This window comes from Sceloporus occidentalis, unplaced genomic scaffold (assembly GCF_023333645.1).
Source record: "Sceloporus occidentalis isolate IW3139 unplaced genomic scaffold, rSceOcc1.0.p SCAF_35, whole genome shotgun sequence".
NCBI lineage: Eukaryota > Metazoa > Chordata > Lepidosauria > Squamata > Phrynosomatidae > Sceloporus > Sceloporus occidentalis.
Genome location: NW_028317015.1, coordinates 8657930 through 8674431, shown reverse-complemented (window position 1 = coordinate 8674431; position 16502 = coordinate 8657930). Strand labels below are relative to the sequence as shown.

The 16502-nt window shown below is 43.0% G+C and overlaps 1 protein-coding gene across 1 annotated transcript; it reads left to right on the top strand.

Moving 5' to 3' along the window:
• The first annotated feature begins 318 nt into the window (after positions 1 to 318).
• Positions 319 to 16026, top strand: LOC149298074 (uncharacterized). Its single transcript, XM_089487922.1, has 6 exons — positions 319 to 395; positions 543 to 673; positions 845 to 979; positions 1108 to 1235; positions 14773 to 14932; positions 15497 to 16026. The coding sequence occupies exons 1-6, from the start codon at positions 319 to 321 to the stop codon at positions 16024 to 16026; spliced, it is 1161 nt and encodes a 386-aa protein (XP_089344048.1).
• The last annotated feature ends 476 nt before the right edge of the window (positions 16027 to 16502 follow it).

Sequence of the window (16502 nt, the reverse complement as noted above, 5' to 3'; positions counted from 1 at the left end):
ACAACAATAGCAAAGGGACATTTACTAAAGGGTAAAAGTAAATGAACCAGGGGCAAAACCAGCCTTTAGAAAGAGGGTCACAAAATATATCAGATAACAGCAATGATGAGGCATGGGCAAATGTACTATAGACAGAAAAAGAGGGCCAAAATGCTGTTTTTGTACTCAGATTGTGGTGGATCCCTAAGTGGCTTTCAAGGGGCTTTTTACTCTCCAAATCATCCTGAACAGTACCCAGGAAAGGTGGTCTGTCGGTGGCTTCTTACTGTCCCGGACGGGTTCTTTATTCGGATTCAGTTTCACAACTTTAGCCTGGAGATGGAGAGGGGTTGCAAATTTGACTATGTGGAGATCCATGACGGTGCTGGTCTCAGAACTACCAATACCATGGGAAGGTCAGTAAAACAAAGTGCACCAAAGTACTTTGATGTATTAATGCATTTTGTCTGGTTTAATAAGAAAACCTCTAGGTATAAGGACATTGGTTTGGTGGGGTGATCACAAGTGGTTTTAAGTAAAAAAACGCTTTTTTTTTTCTCCAGATTCTGTGGCTCTCAGCTACCACCCATTCTAACTTCCTCTGGGTCACAGATGTCTATATTGTTTGTGGCAGATGAAGAAGTATCGGGTCTAGGATTCTATGCCACATATGAATCTATCAATGCTTCAGCAAGTGAGTTGCGTTGTATTCCACTTAGACTATAATTTACCACTATGATCTCTGCAATATTTTATCTTGCATAGATACATGTTTGATCAGCCCTTCCAACTTCTTAGCTTTCTAAGTGACTGCATTCTTATAATTGTTCTAAAACAACTCACTATGTTCTGTATTATTCTGCAGATGAATGTGACTCCAATGAGCTAAGGTGTGGTGGTGGTCAGTGTCTGTCTATGCAGCTGGTCTGTGATGGCTGGGTGGACTGCCCAGATGGGAAAGATGAGCTGGATTGTCCAGATAGACAGGATCCAGAGGCAGGTTAGAATTTTGACATCAAGAGCTTTGAAGTCATTAGATGTGGAAGTCAAATCTGATTTTATCTAAACAAGCCTAACACTGGCATGGTGGGACTTTTAAATTTCCTTTTCTTCCCATTCCTCCTCTAGCTACTCCATGCCAGCCCCTCCGGGTTCCTCTTTGTAAAGGCTTCTCCTATACTCTCACTGTGTTCCCCAATCTTTGGATGTCACTCCATGATCAACCAGCAGCAAATGAGCTGCTGAAAGGATACAAGGTATATGTTATATTAAGGATGGTCAATGCCACATATTGGTGATGATCACTGTGTGTCCTAAGTTCAAATGAGTGTTTTGAATCGCAGATCACTAATTGTGGCAGTACGATCATATTGTTTTAATTAAATAAGGTTTATTGGTGGAATACATGAGTAATTAAATACAAAGACAGTTGTACATAGAGTGGTATCAGGGGCGTACCTAGAGTATTTGGCACCTGGGGCGGATCCTGTATGTGGCACCCCCCCCCCACACACACACACCTTAAAACTGCATAGCTTCTACCATTATATACCGGCGCAGACACTGAAGGTGGTACAGCATAACACTTACTGTTATCATTATATACTGAGGCAGACATTGACGGTGGTACAGCATAACACCTTTCACTATATACTGAGGCAGACATTGACGGTTGTACAGCATAACACCTACCACTATATACTGAGGCACACATTGACGGTGGTACAGCGTAATCCCTATCACTATACATTGAGCCAGACATTGACAATAGTGCAACATAACTCCTATCACTATATACTAAGCCAAACATTGATGTGGTGTAAGCCAACCACTTCATTAGTAGTAGGGATGCACCAAAACGAATTCTGGACAGAAACCGAAAATGCAGCATTTACCTGGCCGAAACCGAATATGACCCCCCCCACACACCATAAAAAAAAAATCTAACACTTTTATTTAAAGTAAGTAACACACCAAAATAGGACAAAACAATTAAATAACAATATAAATATATATATATATATATATATATATATATATATATGATTGTTAACAGCAATCACATTCCTGTCATGCCCAGGCATACCCAGATTCCAGGATGTACTCGCGGATTTGGCATGATAGGAGTATGATTGCCCTATCTACCCCTTCTCACTCCCTTTTGTCCTACCTACCCCGTCTCACTCCCTTCTCCCTATCTACCCCCTATCCCCCCGCCTCACTCCCTTCTCCCTATCTACCCCCTCCTAACGATCTACCCTCTCCCCCTTTGAAGTTCACTTACCTTTCAAGAGTCCTGCGGTGGGGGTGCAAGGCCTCTGTCTCCCAGCTCTGCCACTGTATGGAACAGTATAGAGTGATGGGAGTTATGATGTACTAGAGCATAATTATATAATGAAAAATACATTGGAAAAAATACATTGGAAAAAATACATTGGAAATACATCACTCTCACACACTTACCAATCCGCACATATACCAATCCACACACACACCAATCCACACACACACCAATCCACACATACACCAATCCACACATACCAATCCACACATATACCAATCCACACATATACCAATCCACATATATACCAATCCACATATATACCAATCCACACATACTAATCCACACACACACCAATCCACACAAATACCAATCCACACACATACACCAATCCAGACATATACCACTCCACACATATACTAATCCACACATACCAATCCACACATACCAATCCACACATATACTAATCCACACATACCAATCCACACATACCAATCCACACATACACCAATCCACACACATACCAATCCACACATACCAATCCACACATACCAATCCACACATACACCAATCCACACATACCAATCCACACACATACTAATCCACACACATACCAATCCACACATACCAATCCACACACATACCAATCCACACACATACCAATCCACACACATACCAATCCACACATATACCAATCCACACATATACCAATCCACACATATACCAATCCACACATATACCAATCCACACATACACTAATCCACACAAATACCAATCCACTCTCACTCATTGAATGCTTTCCTGCCTTTCCTTTTTTCTCCTTACAGCTATTTTTCCTCCTCTTCGCGCCTCTTCTTCAGTTCTTCTGTCTTCTTCCGGTTCAGTGGGCGCAGCTTCAGTGGTCTGTTAAAGACCTCCGATACCGCTCCCTTGCGAGCCTGCTCCTCCAGCGGCGGACATTACTGTCCGTCTCTGGAGGGGTGCCGGGTGCCGGCAAGTTGGCACCCCCCTGATGAGCGGCACCCGGTGCGGACCGCCCCCCCCCCCGCCCCCCGCTAGATACGCTACTGAGTGGTATACTTTACTTAAACTTCTAAACGTTAAAGCAATATATCAAAAAGGTTAGTTACAATTTACAGTTTACAGTTAGATAAATATTTAGCTACATTATAAATAAAAGCTACTCATGACAATCATACAATTACCAGAAATACACCTTCTAACCCCAGAAAACTCAGTGGCCACCTTGGCCTGGCCATCTGCAAGAGTTATGAATCTTTTTTGTCACATGTTTCTTTCCAGTTGAATGATTAACCCATGGTCTCACTAGCCCTGGTTACCATTGGTTAATTAACTTGGATATTTGGTCAGTAACCATCATCCTCAGTACAAGCTTTATTGTGATGTTGTCTGTATGATATAGATCATCTGTATGATATAGATCATCAAGTAACCCTATCCATTACAAAGAGAAACCTGTATAGGACACATTACAGGAACACTCAAGCAAAGGCTAGCCCCGTGTGCAGGTGTTTTGAGCCTCCAGAGCAAGGATTAACTGATTTGAATGATTAAAGATGCCAATAATAGACTTGTGTATTCGTATTCGGGCGAACATGAAGATGAACACATAGGGTGCTTTTTTGTTGTTCTGCCCAAATACCGAAGAAACGAACATGGCGGTGGCAAAATGTACACGAAAGTGAAGACATACAACACAATGAATCTTCATGTTTGTCTTCGTTTACTAATCTCCAATTGGTTGATGCTAGAGGAGGCCCCTGCCGGCGACAAATAGAGTCGCTCATATGGACCATTAACTCCTGGAGCAAATGACCAATGGTCTCCCCAGGCAGAGTTTTGCTGTCAGGAGTAAAAGGTTCGTACAAGCGACTCTATTGGTCGCTCGTTTGGACCTTTAATTCCTGGAGCAGGGAGACCATTCGGCCAACTTTCGGCACCAGGATTTTATTGGTCTGTACGAGTGACTGTATTGGTCGCCAGCAGGGGGCTCATTTGCCATCAACCAGTGAAGTGCAACTGAGAGCTGCAGGTACCGACCTTTAACTCCTGGAGTGGGGAGACCATCTCCCTAGGCCGAGTTTCGGCACCAGGATTTTAAAAGTCACCGAACACAGGAACAGGTGAATATTTGGGGAATATGAAGATTTTTCACCATGAAGACGAAGACTAACGCAAAGAGTTGGTCGGCGCCCAAGTCTAGCCAATATGTTACACCACATAACCACAGTTACTGACATCATAGACTTAACATAAATGAGAGAGAATTATTAGATTTGTGCTACTTCTGAGCCAAGGAAAATGCATGATGCGGTAACTTACATAAATTTAGATTAGAATACTCCACACTGCAATGGCTATGACTAATTGTTTATATTATGTTCCTTATTCTTTGTGTACATGTGTACTATAGGTTGTTTATTTGGGTAAGAACCTTGGTTCTGTTTCGCCTGTTTTAGTTTAGGTGTTTTGTCTTTTAATTTATGGTTAAGGTTAGGACATATCTGATATTAAGTACAATAAAGCTAGCTTACATCTTATTGTTTCATGTTTGCGCTATCCCTATCCATTGCTCAATGCACATGTACCATCAGACCAAGGCTGAACACAGATCTTACATTAATCTTTGTATCTGTAATTGATGCCTACTACTGTGTACCCCTCTGCCAGTGGCGTCGCTACAGGGGGGCAAGGGGGGGAAATTGCCCCCCCTAGGTTAATCCTTGCCCCCCTGTTGCCCCCTGTTGCCCCCCTGCCGAATTTGGAAAAAAGTCGCAATGCGACTTTAAATCCCGTCCTCGGCGCCCCCCATTCTCCTCCACGAGGCCTCTACCTCCGTTGCGGTGCCGGCATTTCATCCTGAGTGCCGAAATATGACGTCATATTTCGGCGCTCAGCAGTGAAGCAGCGGCCACCGCAGCAGAGAACGAAGACAGAAGCCTCGTGCTCCCGTCGCTGGACCTAAAGGTGAGAGAACTACAAAGGGGGAGGGTAGATAGTGAGTAGGGAGAGGGGTTAGAAAGTGATAAGGGAGGGAGAGGGGGTTAGAAAGTGATAAAGGAGGGAGAGGGGGTTAGAAAGTAATAAGGCAGGGGCGTCCAACATGCGGCCCGCGTAAGATCGCCAGCCAGTACAACCGATCTTACGCGGGCCGCACCTCGAGCATGTACTGGCTGACTTGGCATGATAGGAGTGTGATTGCTAACAGCAATCAAAGTCCCATCATGCCTAGGTTCCAGCACTTACACATCCGACCAGTAAATGCTGGAAGCAATCACACTCCTATCATGCCAAGTCAGCCAGTACATGCTGAAACTTAGCTAGCTGCCCCCCTTGTGTATTGATGCTGCCAGCAGTATGGGGTCTGCACATCACTTACAGCCACCCTGTACCAGCATGTACTGGCTGACTTGGCATGATAGAAGTGTGATTGCTATCAGCAATCACAGTCCCATCATGCCTAGGTTCCAGCATTTACTGGTTGGATGTGTAAGTGCTGGAACCTAGGCATGATGGGACTTTGATTGCCGTTAGCAATCACACTCCTATCATGCCAAGTCAGCCAGTACATGCTGAAACCTAGCTAGCTGCCCCCCTTGTGTATTGATGCTGCCAGCAGTATGGGGTCTACACATCACTTACAGCAACCCTGAACCAGCATGTACTGGCTGACTTGGCATGATAGGAGTGTGATTGCTAACAGCAACCACAGCAAGCACAGTCCCATCATGCCTAGGTACCAGCATTTACTGGTTGCCTGGGTATGATAGGAGTGTGATTGCAGTGTGGACGCCAGGGCTGGCTTTGGGGTATGCAACCTGTGATCTATGCGTGTAATTTAGGGGGTTTTAAATATACCTTTTAATGATGTGTTTTTTTGTGAATTCCAATTGATCTATACCTGCAAAGCTGGGGTTGTGTGTTATTCTGTAGATCCATATCTGCTATGATATGTTTCCATACATTATTTATGTCTTATTCAGTTGATTAATACCTGCAATGGTGTTTCCATGTATTTATTTGATCTATACCTGCAATGCTACATTTCATATACTATTGTATACCTGCAAATACAGGATTTGTATGTCTGATTCTGTTTATTTGAGATCACAAGTGAATTTCAGTTGATCTATACATGCAAAGCTTGGTTTGTGTGTTAATGTGTTGATCTATACCTGCTATCGGCAACTGGGGCTAATGTTAATATATATGGGCAGCAGGGGCATCAATATACAAGGGGCAAAAACACTAAGGGGGGTATAAACGACAATGCAGTGTGAAAAATCCATCCTGATGTAGACGTCTGTGACGTAGATTGTGTCCTGCTGTTTGTGTGTTTTTGGTTATCAGTGTAGCAGAGCCTGTCCTTGGTGTGTGTGTATAGGTGTTGATGTGGCAGAGCCTGTCCTGGTGTGTGTTTGGGTGTTGGTGTGGCAGAGCCTGTCCTGGTGTGTGTGTTCGGTTGTCAGTGTGTCAGAGCCTGTCCTGGTGTGTGTGTGTGTTTGGATGTGGGTGTGGCAGAGCCTGTCCTGATGTGTGTGGGTGTCTGCGTGGCAGAGCCTGTCCTGGTGTGTGTGTGTTTGGTTGTTGGTGTGGCAGAGCCTGTCCTGGTGTGTGTGTCTGGGTGTCGGTGTGACAGAGCTTGTCCTGGTGTGTGTGTCTGGGTGTCTGTGTCACAGAGCCTGTCCTGGTGTGTGTGTCTGGGTGTCGGTGTGACAGAGCCTGTCCTGGTGTGTGTTCAGTTGTCAGTGTGGCAGAGCCTGTCCTGGTGTGTGTGTCTGGGTGTCGGTGTGACAGAGCCTGTCCTGTTGTGTGTGCGTCTGTGTGGCAGAGCCTGTCCTGGTGTGTGTGTGTTTGGTTGTCGGTGTGGCAGAGCCTGTCCTGGTGTGTGTGTCTGTGTCACAGAGCCTGTCCTGGTGTGTGTGTCTGGGTGTCGGTGTGACAGAGCCTGTCCTGGTGTGTGTGTTCAGTTGTCAGTGAGGCAGAGCCTGTCCTGGTGTGTGTGTGTCGGGGTGTCGGTGTGACAGAGCTTGTTCTGGTGTGTCTGTGTGGCAGAGCCTGTCCTGATGTGTGTGGGTGTCTGTGTGGCAGAGCCTGTCCTGGTGTGTGTGTGTTTGGTTGTTGGTGTGGCAGAGCCTGTCCTGGTGTGTGTGTCTGGGTGTCGGTGTGACAGAGTCTGTCCTGGTGTGTGTTTCTGGGTGTCGGTGTGACAGAGCCTGTCCTGGTGTGTGTGTCTGTGTCACAGAGCCTGTCCTGGTGTGTGTGTCTGGGTGTCGGTGTGACAGAGCCTGTCCTGGTGTGTGTGTTCAGTTGTCAGTGTGGCAGAGCCTGTCCTGGTGTGTGTGTCTGGGTGTCGGTGTGACAGAGCCTGTCCTGTTGTGTGTGCGTCTGTGTGGCAGAGCCTGTCCTGGTGTGTGTGTGTTTGGTTGTCGGTGTGGCAGAGCCTGTCCTGGTGTGTGTGTCTGTGTCACAGAGCCTGTCCTGGTGTGTGTGTCTGGGTGTCGGTGTGACAGAGCCTGTCCTGGTGTGTGTGTTCAGTTGTCAGTGAGGCAGAGCCTGTCCTGGTGTGTGTGTCGGGGTGTCGGTGTGACAGAGCTTGTTCTGGTGTGTCTGTGTGGCAGAGCCTGTCCTGGTGTGTGTGTTCAGTTGTCAGTGTGGCAGAGCCTGTCCTGGTGTGTGTGTTTGGTTGTCGGTGTGGCAGAGCCTGTCCTGGTGTGTGTCTGGGTCTCGGTGTGACAGAGCCTGTGTTGGTGTGTGTGTTTGGTCATCTGTTTCCTGGCACTTAACTTACAGTAGGAATTATTTAATTTATATTTATCCAGAGATAAAATGCCCTCCTGAAGTTGTAGTGACTTCAGGGGACAAAACGTTCAAGGCCCTGAAATCATTTAGTGGAAAAGTTATTTATTGTGTTATAATTTTTATTTCAAGGATTAGTCGCACTCAATTGTGCTTCAGGCTTCCCATGTTGAATGATCAAGTATTATTTTAGCCCAATAACAAAAGTATAATTCCATAGCACATTACTTTTGGAAATTATTAATGCCCCCCCAGTTTGACTGTGGTATCTTGTGTGCCCCCCCCTATATATTGTTTCTAGAGTCGCCACTGCCCTCTGCATACCGGACTTCCTCTCTAGACACCAGACTCCCGTGGGTTGTGACACAACACGCAAATTACCTTCAATTAGACATCAACTCACACTTATCTTTTTCTCCTGACAGATCCTTCAGGAGCTGCCGTGCTTCCCAGCTCTGCGTCCATTTTTCTGTGCTCTTTTGGTTCCAAGTTGTTCAGCAGATGGGGGTGCTCTACAGCCATGCCGATCTGTCTGTCTTAATGCAGAATACCTCTGTGTGGCCCAGCTTCATCAGCTTGGGTTGCCCTGGTCTTTTAACTGTGACCTATTTCCTACACGGATCCAACAACCTGACTGTGTCATCCCCTAAGAGGACCTGTATTTGAAAACCCACAGATTGACAACATAATCTTTATTTTTTAGCATTTCAGTAGATCCCAATCCATTGGGTGCTAGTTGTAATCCTTTCATTGCTACTAGCCTCCATCTGCAGATATATACAATGTTTAGTCATATGGTTTGGCATGAGCACCTACTACAAGTGTTTAAGAAGGTCAATTCAGCAAAACTTTGATTGTCAATAAATATTTGATTCCTCGTGTTAAATATATAGTATGTATGCTTTTCATTTTGTCATGTATGGTTTGGTATTACCATGCTAACCAAATTGATTTCTACCGTGTTTAAACATAGAAACAGAATTTGGCGTCTTACTTATTTATCTCTTACAGTTATCCACTAAATCCACTATTCCAATGAAGCCTTAAAAAGTGTCATGCACAAGGCTAACACCTCTTACTAAAGTGTTACTAATACTATGCATTAACGAAATAAGCTAACGGACCATCTTCACGTTTGACTATTATCCTAACATTCTCCAATTTTTTTTCAAGGCCCTTGTAGCACATCTTGCTACAACCTTATTCTCAAAGAGGAACAAGAAATAAAGCTAAAAGGGGCGAGGAGGGGTGGAAATATGGAGCAGAGAATGGATAATGGAGAGAGAAAGTTACTAAAGCAGAGGAAGGAAGGAAGAAACACTGAAGAGGAGATAACTAGGAGGAGAAAAAATGTGTTCACGATCATGTTCTACCATAATAAGGGAAATTATTAAACTCCGATGTAGTAGTCATTCCTACTTAACAGTAACAGCCACTTCAAACTATAGGTCTTTAAAGAAGACATTCAACTGCACATACAGCTAAATAAATTTGATGGAAAATAATCTCAAATTCAATGAGTAATTAACCACACTATGTGATACCACAAGATAAAAAGAAGGCATGCTAATACAAAAGAACGTAATGGAGGAGCAGGGTCCCAACATGCTTTAAAACAAGGGTCTCTAACCTTTCATTTAGTTAGTCACTTATGATTAATATTTAATAATCAATTTTACAGCAACTACACAAGCTGGAAAACATGGTTTTTTAGATAGTATATATTTTAAATTTCATCATCTTTTATTGTTTAGTTTTTTATTTCATTTATTCACACTTATTTATAGAGGTCACTAGTGCTATAATAGGTTTATAAATACTGGTCTTTCATCATTTACATTGTATTTCATCGACTGCTTAATTATATGGATCAGGGGGGGGATTTGCAACCAGTTCACAGAGGCCTTGCAGCTCTGCACCATCTTTCTCCATCTCCCTTGTGAGCAAGCAAAAGCATGCCCCATTCTCATGGGCCATATTGCGATACCGCTATCCTTGGTTTACTGTACTAGCATATGACAACCTGAGAATTGTGGACTATAAACATCTTATACATACAATGTAATTATGAAATTAACACCATGCACATGTGAAAAAAGGTATACAATTGTCAATGCAATGCTCTCTTTTAATGTACAAACGTACTTTACAATAAAAAAATAAGCCATGACACTATCCCTGCATTCTCCAAATGGACACACCACATTTCAATGTTTACATGCCCTTACCATCTAATGCATCTGCATTTATCTGGACACATATATCATCAACATCATACATATCATCAACATCATACATACATCATCAATAACATACCAATGCATTATTTCCCACCCTTAACATCATATACACACAGGGCAGGTATCTAACAAACCCCAGCAACACATAACTCACCCTCCATCTTTGAAACACCTGCAAAATACAAACCGCATTATCACTGTGTTCCCTGTGAGAGAGAATCACAAACCTGTAAGTGAGTAACTTCACAAAGCATGTTAAAGAAATGCAACAACAATAATATTTATCACAGGTATAGATAGCATGCAAACTCAACCAGCTGTCCAAAACTTGGCTTCAGGCAAGATAACACCATCTCAGTCCAGTGCCTGTGAAGATGCAGCCGCTGCACCACCTATTGTGCCCAAGCCCGCTGTCCAGATGTTACAGGTGCCAGGGGTGTACGTAATACGATATTAGCTCCAGACCAAATCTTTATATAGGACATATGTTTCTATGTTCTGTATGGTAGAGGATAAGGTAATAAGTCACAAATAAAATATTCTTGTCCATTCTCCACCTATACAAGGTTCAATGGGAGGACCTAGATCCAGAAGCTTAGAGAAACCATAACATCTCTGGGATTTAAAAAATGATTTCATTCATTTCATGGCATCACCATCTTTCTGATCCGCTGAGAAAGATCTGTCTGAGATATCCTACTCCACATCCTCCAGAGCCACAACTAAAGTAATCAAAGCTATGTAAAGAGAAGTGGATTCCCCAGGTCAATAGGGCCATTAATTACAATCCTGTAAGAATCGGCCCCTGTAGCAGGAGAAATACATATATATAGGAACTGTACACATTTTTGTTTCATTAGTACCAATATGGTCTGTAATATAAAGCAAATCTATGTGTCTGCTGCCATTTCTGGAAACAGAATGGGTAAAATGTGCCTAATTGATTATATTTTACATGACTTTGCTTCGTTGAAGGAGGTCAATTAAGCAAAACTTTGAACTTATTAACTGTCAATTGCCATGGCACCACCCTTTTTTGGCGGAAGTAACCCAAGAGGCCAAAATAATGCAGACGTATCCAGACGTATCCGGGGAGAAAGAGAGGTGCAGAAACGCTTCTCTTTCTCTACAGATGGGTCTGCATTGTCCTAGCCTGGTGTAGTTCTTTCGCAACAGGGCGGAGCCTTATTCCTCCAATAGGGGCAGAGTGTGTGCACTTAGGCAATATTCTGGCCTTTTGGTCACTTCCCCGAAGGGGCAAAGACATAGCCTATCCACAGATTTTTGTTTACTTACAAGAAAATCTATTTTTTTCTTTGGGGTTGGTTTTCTTTTCTTTTTTTGTGGTTTGTTGGCCAATGTTTTCTAAAGGTTCCCAGTAAGTGCTGTGGGGGCAACCTCTATGTTTTTTCCTTTTCCTGTTCTGTGTGATATGGTGACCAGGTATAGGTCAAAATCATCAGAACTACTATTGTATATAGTAGCCTTGCCTATAGGTGAATGTCTGAGTGTTTTTGGTGGTTTATGCTTTTTCTTTTTGTGGAACTAATAAAATTAAAAAAAAATCATTGATGTGCTTTTTTATTATGTTGTGTGTTTTTTTTCTTTTCTTCACATTTTTGTGCAGTCTTGCTGTATAATAAAGAAAATGGAAGAAAAGTGTTTTTCTCCTTCTCTTTTTAGCTCTGTGTTAGTGCATCTCATCTTTATCTGTATTTTCTCATATCTACCCTCCAAGCTCTTTTTTTTACTGCTTATTTAAAATGACTCTCTTACTTTCTTACTCTCTCACCTTCCCCTCTCAAACCCCCCCCCACCTTCTGTTCTGCAGATATTTTCCCTTGTGGTTTTTGGCTCCCTAATCAAATAGTTTGACTCATGAAGGGGGGGAATGGGGGAGAACGTCACAGCAGAAAAAAGTAGGCAGACACGAGAAGCCCAAGATGGACAATCGAATAGCGTAAGTATGGACTGAAACAGAGTATTTATCAAAAACAATATATCATTTATCAAAATAAACATTGAAATACAAACTGCATTTAAACCGAGAGTAGGATAAGATCAATGAAACATTTGATTGTGTATCAATTAGTCTAACTGGCAGATAAGAAGGGGACGAGGGATACCAAGTAACATATCTCATAATGACAAACTATATGTAAAAAGTACGACAGAAAACAATTAAAATAAATAAAATAGATCTGCTGCATGAAAGTAAATACCAGGGAAGTGTACAGGGCACCTGGTTTTAAACATATTGTTTCTTTGTCTAATTAGAAGGGTGTAGGGAGGGGCAGTATGGAATGATTATTTGTGGAAGGAGGCAGCTGTCTTCACTGATTCCAAAACTTTCATTTTTCCTTCAGTTTCAGAACAATTTCCCACTGTTTATTCTTGCACAACAATTTCCTGACTACTATTAAACGTCTCAGACTCGACTTTGCATTGCAGGACCACCACTACCAGCAATAGCAGCAATACACCCATGGATGCACACATCCAGCAGCATGCTTTGGGACTCAATTTCTCAAAACATTGGACCATTTGGTGAATTGATCCCTCAAAGTAAGGTAGGTGATAAAGCAGCCGCAAATTTCCCCCAAAGTAGAAAAATGTTTAAAGAACAGTTCCCTTAGAGTAAGGAAGGACATTGAGCTGCAGCAGCAGAGGCATGGCAGAGCACAGGGCAGGCACGGGTTGACAGAAACATCTAGATTGTACAGGATAATATAAGACCACATTTTCCCCAATATTTTAATTCCCTCCCCCATGAAAAAAAGAACAAGAATTGGCCGCCGGATAAGGAAGGACATTGAGTTGCAGAGACAGGGCAGAGGTTAGGCACTGGAAGACAGGAACTTTCAGCTACATGATTGCCAAACATTATTGATTCCCCGGGGTAAGTAAGGAGACTGGGCCACAGCGGCAGGATAAACTATGCCAGACAGACACATTCAGATTGTTCAGGACTAAATTTCCCCCAATATAGGTGTTCACCCATCCAGGTTAAGGAAGGAGATTGAGCAATAGACACAGGGCAAGGCACAGGGCAGGGCAAGAATTTATCTTTACAGTAAGGAAGTACACTGAGGCAAAGAGACTGGACAGGTAACAGACACATCCAGATTGTACAGGATCAAATTGAACCCAATATTAGAAAGAAAAAAAAAAATTAATTGCCAGAGTAAGAAAGGAGACTGGGTAGGGTACGGGGCAAGCTCACACAGACACATTCAGATTGTACAGGACTAAATTTTACATAACATTATAAAAATATGGCAGGGCACAGGGCAGTCACTGGCAGACAGGACACATAGAATAGTTCACAAGCAATCTTCACCTTTGATCCCACCAAGGCACCACAACATGACCCCCCGAAATCGGGACTGTCCCGCCCAAATCGAGACAGTTGGGGGGCATGTTATAATCTATATATGATATCTAATGTTAGGGAAATTCAGTCCTGCTCCTAGGGTCTGTATGTGCCTATCATCTGCCAGTGCCTGCCTACTACTACCACTGCTGCTTTCTTCTCACCTTCTTTATTTTGGGGGATAAATTATTTTTTTCTAATATGGGGCAGTCTTGGAATTGGATGTGTCTGCCAGTGCCTGCTCTGCTACTGCAGCTCAATTTACTTCTTTACTGTAAGGGATAAATATTATTCTAATTTTGGTGGACATTCAGTATCCTGTATGGTGGGACTGTATATGTGCCAGTGTCTACCTACTCCCAGTCCACTGCTACTACTTCTGCTGCTGCCATATCCCCTTCCTTAATTTGAGGGATCAGTTTATCCGGCTGGTCCAGTTTTTGGAGAAATTGAGTCCTATAGCCTGCTGCTGGATGTGTGTATCCACTGGTGTCAAGCTGCTGTTGCTGGTGGTCCTGCCGTGCAAAAGTGAATGTGGATCTCTTCCTTAACCTTGGGGAGGTGCTGCTGTAGGTGAAAGGTGAGTCCAGAAGGTGTCAGGGATCTCCCCATTAGGAGGATTGTTTCCAAATCAAAAAATGTCCCCGAATTTTGTCCGAGCCTAACGGCTGGGAAACAAAATACTTTTCTCAAAAATTAAAGCCACAAAAACGAAACGGAATTTTTGGCGGGATCGATTTTGCTTCCTGTGCACAAGTCCAGTCCAAAGTCCCTGGTGGCTGTATGCTGAGCTTGGAAAAGTTTGTGATGCTGACACCAGAGCAGCACAGGGAGTAATTGTCTCCCTTACCAACCCTCCATTTGATCTTGGTATAAGATGGTAGGTAGCAGAAGTACATTGTTTATTAATGAGCTCATTATACCTAATGAAAGATCAACACAATGTTAAACCTTTCACTGTTCATAACCTCTGTAAAAATGATTTGTCTTCTCCGGTTCATACTATATATTTTTTTCACCTGTCTCATAGGATGATGCTGTTCTTTACCCTCCTTATTGTTGCATCATCTTCCTGTCAGAGAGAAGATAACCAGATACTCACCTCTTGCTGTGGGGCTCCTGGAATCCCAGGGGTTCCCGGAACACATGGCACCATAGGGGGCCCAGGGAGAGATGGAAGGGATGGAAGGGATGGATCCCCAGGCACAAGTGGATCAAAGGGTGACTCTGGAGAGCCAGGTATAAAAAAAAGCAGTCTAGCAATGTACCCATGCAAATTAAATATTGTTTTTTCTGGGGCTTTGGTTTGAAAATGTTTAACAACATCCTGTAGTAAAGAAATGCCCCACATTTCATTTGTCTTTTTGTAGTCTAGAAAGTCTCTTACATACTATGCTATTTTTATTAATTTGAGAGAGCTATGAACGGTTATGAGTGTTTGGCACTATTTTTTACTTTTTAACTTTTGATTTTATTATTATGTTTTTTTACTTTTTTCAGCATTGCTCTTTATCATGGAAGAGTGCGGTACAGGGTCATGTTGGTATCTTTGTAGAGTAGACCCTGGTAATCTGTTGTAATTGTTGGGCACCCTTGATGAGATTACATGCCTATCTCATACCTATTGTGTACCACAGTTATCCGTTCACATCTCAGTCATTATGCAGGATATGATGAATATCATTATGTACTTTCAACTTTCAAGTCGTTAATTTGATCAGTGATTGTGGGAAGTTATGAAGATTGTGTTCCTCATTCTGAGTGACAAGGAAGACGTTTAATATTTTTTTTTCATCCACCTAGGCATGTCAGGTGCTCGTGGTCTTCCGGGTGCTACTGGTCCTAGTGGTGCACAAGGCAATAAGGGTGAGCAAGGAGACTGTGCTGTTCCTCCACGTTCGGCTTTCAGTGCTAAACTTTCTGCATCCCGCAGCCCCCCTATTCCTGGACAACCAGTACCATTTGGTAAAGTCTTGGCAAATGAACAAGGACATTACAATCCAGAAACTGGCCGTTTCATCTGTGTTGTGCCTGGTCTTTATTACTTTTCCCTCCATGGCACTGTCTACCGTGGATCACTGCATTTGCAACTAATGAAGAATGGGCACCCACAGGCCTCATTTTTCCAGCCAGGTGATGGAACCAGGCCAGGAAGCCTGTGTGGAGGTGCTGCTTTGCATCTGGAGCCTGGAGATGAAGTGTGGGTCCAGCTAGGAGATTATCCAGGGCTATATGCAAGTGATGGAACAGACAGTGTCTTTACTGGATTTCTCATATACTCTGACTGGGATCCACACCCTGTATTTAGTCCTTTGAAATCTCCTGATCTCTAAGTTATCATTCATTTCCTTTTGGAATTTTCCGGAAATAAGGTGAATCTAACGACATACATCTCATTTTCTGTAGCTGTCTGACAGACGCTAATAAAGCAATCTTCTCTCGCTGTTCATGCAGTGAGGATTGCTTTTTTTGGCTCCCAAGCATAGAAGTGATCTAGTTAGAATCAGTGAGTGAAGTAGGCAAGTAGCTGACAGTCTGCAAGCAGGCAGTGACAATTTCACTGACTAGGCAGGTTGTGACCTGCAAAATAGAAACTGCCTTCTTAAAATTGAAAAGTTCATTCTTTCATTGGACAAAACCAATTTGGAGTGGTAAATTTTACTGCTAGCCAGCTTGTATGATCTGAGTAACCTGCTTCACATACAATTTATTTTCTTCACTTTCCTTTCTGGTTTTGTTGTGTTTTACACTTTTTAGCAGACTTGTAGTACGCCTACTACAGTTTTGCTTTTAAATTTAGTTAGGGCAC

Excerpts from the sequence above, each read along its gene's own strand:
- LOC149298074 (XM_089487922.1), top strand. The coding sequence starts at position 319 with ATGGAGAGGGGTTGCAAATTTGACTATGTGGAGATCCATGACGGTGCT. Across the intron at positions 674-844 it reads ATCTATCAATGCTTCAGCAA|ATGAATGTGACTCCAATGAG; the intron begins GTGAGTTGCGTT and ends ATTATTCTGCAG. Across the intron at positions 1,236-14,772 it reads AGCTGCTGAAAGGATACAAG|AGAGAAGATAACCAGATACT; the intron begins GTATATGTTATA and ends TCTTCCTGTCAG.